Genomic DNA, 5,196 nt, shown 5'->3' with positions numbered 1-5,196 from the left:
ATGCCTGTCTGTTGGTCCACTTAGGAATCTTGATCCTGGTTGTGTGGTGGTTTGGTGTAGTGGTTAAGTGTGCAGACTCTAATCTGGGAGAACTGGGTTTGATTCCCCACTCCTCCACTTGCACCTGCTGATGTGACCTTGGGTCAGTCACAAGCTCTGGCACAGCTGTCCTTGAAAAAGAGCAGTTTCTGTCAGAGCTCTCTCAGCCCCACCTACCTCACAAGGTGTCTGTTGTGGGAAGGGGAAGGGAAAGGAGTTTGTAAGCCGCTCTGAGACTCCCTTGGGTAGTGAAGGGCGGGGTATAAATCCTATCTTTTCTTCTTCTTCTTGTGTGGTGGGCTAGCTGTGGCAAATGGTAGGGAAGCTCAGTATTTCTGTATAAAGTTGTAGGGGCTTTATTGCAATGTGGTATGGCCTGATATTATGTTCTTATTCCAGTGTGGGGTGTGTGTGGGGGCTTTCTAAGTTTCTAAGCAGTGTTCTAAGTTTCTTCTTGTGTGGTGGGCTAGTTGTGGCAAATGGTAGGGAAGCTCAGTATTTCTGTATAAAGTTGTAGGGGCTTTATTGCAATGTGGTATGGCCTGATATTATGTTCTTATTCCAGTGTGGGGTGTGTGTGGGGGCTTTCTAAGTTTCTAAGCAGTGTTCTAAGAAGGCAACTGTTCCTGGGGTTAGCCCAGCCCAGGGACATTGCTAGGGCGGTTCCCAGGCCTCCCTAAATTTCTGGGGAGCCCATCCCTAAACCCCACATGGGTCCACCTCCATAGATAATGACCATGCCTGTGATGTCACTAGATCCTCCCTATGATGTCATTGGGTCCCAGTTCTTTTAATGACTTAGCAATGCCTCTGGCCCAGCCCCAGCCCCCCCCGGAAAATTGGAAAGTCTACGCCCTTGCCTGGCTGATCTTGATAGACCAAGGGTCTGATTCAGAAGAAGGCAGCTTCGTGTATGCTCAGCCCCTTAGGATGGGTGCAAGCATGCAACCTTTTACTGGAATGCTTCCCCGTTGACACTCTGCAGACAAATAACATCACATGGAAGAGTGGGGTCCAGGAGGGGGGGGCATACTCCAGATGCAGGAGGCATAGTCCAGATGCAGGCATACTCCAGATGCAGGAGGCAAGAGAGGGCAGGAGGTGGAGGGCACCAAACTACACTTCAGGATGCCCCCTGGCCTGCCGCCTGGCCGTGACCCGGGGCGAGCCTCTTTCTCGCTCAGCCTCCGTCCCTCCCTGTCGTCTGCTGGAGGGGAGTCATAACTGGTGGCCCACCTCACGGGGTAGTCAGACAGCCAGCGTCTTCCTTGCGTATTACGGGAGAGGCAAGGGCTGGGACCACGTGGATGGCCTGGCCCGAGGCTGCAAATGAAGGACCTTCTTGTCTCCCTGCAGTTCGACATCAAGAAGATAGTGAGGGATCTGAGACGTCAGCGCTTTGGCATGGTTCAGACCAAGGTAAGGCTTCTGGGCTGGGTTCCCTTGACGCACAGACAGAACGGAGCTAACTGTAGTCAGTCAGTCAGGCAGGCATTTATTACGGCAACAAGCCATAGAACATACATGCTTAAATACAGGGCTATTTTTGGGCAGGAACGCACAGGAACGGAGTTCCGGCTGGCTCCCGATCAGGCCACACCCAGCAGGAACTCATTAGCATAATAGGCCACACCCAACAGCAGGAACTCATTAGGATTGGCTACATTAGGGGTGTGTGGCCTAACATGCAAAGGAGTTCCTGCTACAAAACAAGCCCTGGGTGTTGACAACAAACAAGGTAAACGGAATAAGAAGCAAAAGGTGGGTGTGGCTGGATGACCACACTTCTGGTAACATGGGTGTGTGGCCTAATAGGTTAATGAGCTGTGCTGTCAGGGGTGTGGCCTAACAGGCTAATGAGTTTTCTGCTGTTGGGTGTGGCCTGTTATGCTAATGAGTTCCTGCTTAAAACAACTGGCTAGCTTGTCTAGTATCAGGTGATTTGCAAATCTCATTTGGTCAGGCAGGAGAGACCTACAGAGATGTCTTCGTCTGCTGCAAGACCAGGAGGAGGAAAGAAAGAACACAAAAGGATAGGAAGGGTATGAGGAGTGAGGGGAACTGCTCCCTTAGACAAGGGCCCATTCTGCATCTAGCATTTGCTCCGTTGTTGTACCAAACCCACACTGGAACAGAAAAAGATGAGGCTCAAAACCACGTTCAACTACCCCAGGCCAATGCCATACTGACTGTAGTTCCCTTGCTCGAAAGCCAGTCGAATCCGACTCTAGGGTTGCGGTGCTCATCTCCGTTTCAAAGCCGAAGAGCCAGCGCTGTCCGAAGACGTTTCCGTGGTCATGTGGCCGGCATGACTAAACACCAAGGCGCATGGAACGCTGTTACCTTTCCACTGAAGCGGTACCTATTTATCTACTTGCAATTTCTTGCTTTTGAACTGCTAGGTTGGCAGGAGATACTGACTGTAGAGTCATCCCTGAATGGCCATAAAACAGCCATAAATCTATGCAGACGGCTACCGTAAAACTGAGAGATCAAACAAAGTGAAAGGGGCATGCAGTCTGGACGCTGCCACGAAATTCGGCAATCAACCAAAGTGACAGTGGCATGCAATGCAGAGGGGAGTTTCTGTTCCAGTGTGGGTTTGGTAAGACAGCGGGGCAAATGCTAATGCAGATCGGGCCTTGGTTAAACGCTGGTGTAACCCAGAGGAACAGCTCCTGCAGTTAGAAAAAGTGTGGATGCTTCCGGGGTTGGAAGGTTCCCTAAGTGTGGCCATTTCTCCAGCACCTTTGTCTTCGGCTCTGAAATTCAACCAGCTCTTCTTCACGTGCAGGAGCAGTATGTGTTTTGCTACGAAATCGTGCTTGACGTCCTGAAGAACATCCAGAACATGAATTCCCAGCTGGTCTGCTAAGGAAGACTCTGCCGTCCCCGTCTCCCTCGGACTCTCCTGGTTCTTTGCAGTCCATTCCACTGAGGTGCCCCCGAGGGCACCCAAAGGTGCTGTGTGAACAGAATTGGGTGCATATGTGTGTTTGAAGAACACGGTGTTCTGAAGTGTTACCTACGAAGAGGAGGCACTCCAAGGGTGGACATGTGGCTGAGGAACAGGCTATGAAATACACACGCCGGTCTCTGAACTCGGTTCTGCTTGTATTTGTAGTGGTGTGTCGAGGCCCAGGAAATTATCTGGGGCTAATGGCTGGGAGGGTGTGAGACATTCCGGGGTCACGAAGAGTTTCCTCTTTCTTACTGGCCTCTTGCAGTGGCATCTTGTGAGCCTACATTTTGGACAGACCTGCTTTGTGTCCCATGACAAATCCCTCCAGGAAAGACATAGCTCATCCCCATCTCTTGGTTTAAGACTATGGCCAGTCTCAGTCATCAGTATCCTCGGAAGCCTTGCTGAAACACAGCTGTGGTATGACATGACCTTTAAGCAGCAGCGGCAACACCTTCCAAACAAGCAAGGCGGAGTTACGCTGTAGGGCAATCCTTTCTAAGAAACGTACTTCCACTCTCCCTCTGAGAGTGGAAGTACCAGTTTGGTGTAGTGGTTAGGAGCGCGGACTCTAATCTGGGAGAAATGGTTTTGATTCCCCACTCCTCCACATGCAGCTGCTGGTGTGACCTTGGTGTACCCAAAGTTCTCTCAGAGCTGTTCTCTCAAGCACAACTCAAAAGAGTTCTCTCGGCCCCACCTACCTCACAGGGTGTCTGTTGTGCGGAGGTGAAGGGAAAGGAGATTGTAACCTGCTCTGAGACTCCTTTGGGTAGTAACGGGCGGGGTGTAAATCCAATCTCCTCCTCCTCCTCCTCCTCCTCCTCCTCCTCCTCCTCCTCTTCTTCTTCTTCTTCTTCTTCTTCTTCTTCTTCTTCTTCTTCTTCTTCTTCTTCTTCTTCTTCTTCTTCTTCTTCTTCTTCTTCTTCTTCTTCTTCTTCTTCTTGCCAAGCTGCGTGATAAATCCAACACATGCCAGGCAGAGTTCCCTCTAAGATGAGTTAGTGTGAGCTAGCTCACAGTTTTTTTAGCCTCCGGCTCACACATTTTTGTCTTGGCTCAGGAAGCATGGCTCCAGAGCAACCTAACTTATGCAGTAGCCAGATGGCTCACTCACAGCTATAATGCCAGTAGCTCACAAAGTAGGATTTTTGCTCACAGGACTCCATAGCTTAGAGGGAGCAGTGATGCCAGGTCACAGTTACACGACCCGACTCACTCACAGGCAGATGCACACTGTGGAAACTCACTGTAAAAAGTTCTCCTTCTCTCAGTGCTTGCAAGGGAGTCCTTGTGAGGGGGGAGGAACTTCGAGTTTCTCTCCCAGCCTGCTTTTGCCATCAGAAAAGGGCAGGAGGGTAGGCTTTTCACCCCCTGTTCCCTGACTCCACATGTCTTTCCAAGGGACATGAAGCTTTTTGCCCCTTTTATTTGGCTCCACATGTCTTTCTAGGGCACGTGGAACCAGAGAAAAGGGGCGACCCCCCCCCCCCAACCCTTTGTGCTGGCAAAAGTGGAGTGGGAGAGAAACTGGAAGCTCTTCCTCCCCACTTGCAGCACAAAGGTGAAGAGACAAATGGCACAGAAGGAAAAGGTTCTTTAATCATTGTACAACCCCTGCGTGTTTTGCATGCAGCTTTATCAGGGGGAATCTTCCAGATCTGTTTTAGTTCCGTTCCCATATAGGCACTTCAGCAGCACCAAATGAATGAGCCCCGTTTAAGGCGAGCTATGCTCCTCGAATGTACATCCGACTGCAAGTCTGGTCATACAACCATGATCCAGCCCACGTTGGGCATAGCGTGGGGCTTTGGTTCAAATGAAGTTGCTCGTGCCCTTGTGTTCAGTGAATGCATTCCCCCTCCTTTCTCGCCCTCTTCTGAATCTCACCAGTATCTCCTCCACAGAGGACAGAGTCAAGTTTCAACTCTGTTTTAGATGCTTTTTGTTCTTCCTTTCCCTGCTAACTCTCATGTCCTTGAGGTTTCACGGTGGCTTCACACATGACTGCCTTTTACCCAGAGAATAACTGCTGTGTAACAGCGTTCCGTGCGCCTCGGTGTTTAGTCATGCCGGCCACACGACCACGGAAACGTCTTCGGACAGCGCTGGCTCTTCGGCTTTGAAACGGAGATGAGCACCGCAACCCTAGAGTCGGATTCGACTGGCTTTCGAGCAAGGGAACCTTTACCTTT

General features: G+C 50.7%; 1 protein-coding gene across 1 annotated transcript in view; it reads left to right on the top strand.

Moving 5' to 3' along the window:
- PTPN20 (protein tyrosine phosphatase, non-receptor type 20) overlaps positions 1–2,914 on the top strand; it is a gene marked incomplete at its 5' end in the record, with an annotated part of 46,333 nt that extends 43,419 nt beyond the window's left edge. Inside the window, 2 exons of the mRNA XM_015410574.1 lie at positions 1,396–1,458; positions 2,834–2,914. Of these exons, the coding sequence (XP_015266060.1) occupies positions 1,396–1,458; positions 2,834–2,914 (144 nt within the window). The remainder of the gene's footprint in view (positions 1–1,395; positions 1,459–2,833) is intronic.
- Between the last annotated feature and the right edge of the window lie 2,282 nt (positions 2,915–5,196).

This window comes from Gekko japonicus, unplaced genomic scaffold (assembly GCF_001447785.1).
Source record: "Gekko japonicus isolate JY-2015 unplaced genomic scaffold, Gekko_japonicus_V1.1 scaffold3657, whole genome shotgun sequence".
In the NCBI taxonomy this organism is placed as follows: domain Eukaryota; kingdom Metazoa; phylum Chordata; class Lepidosauria; order Squamata; family Gekkonidae; genus Gekko; species Gekko japonicus.
This window is presented reverse-complemented; position numbering and strand designations above follow the sequence as displayed.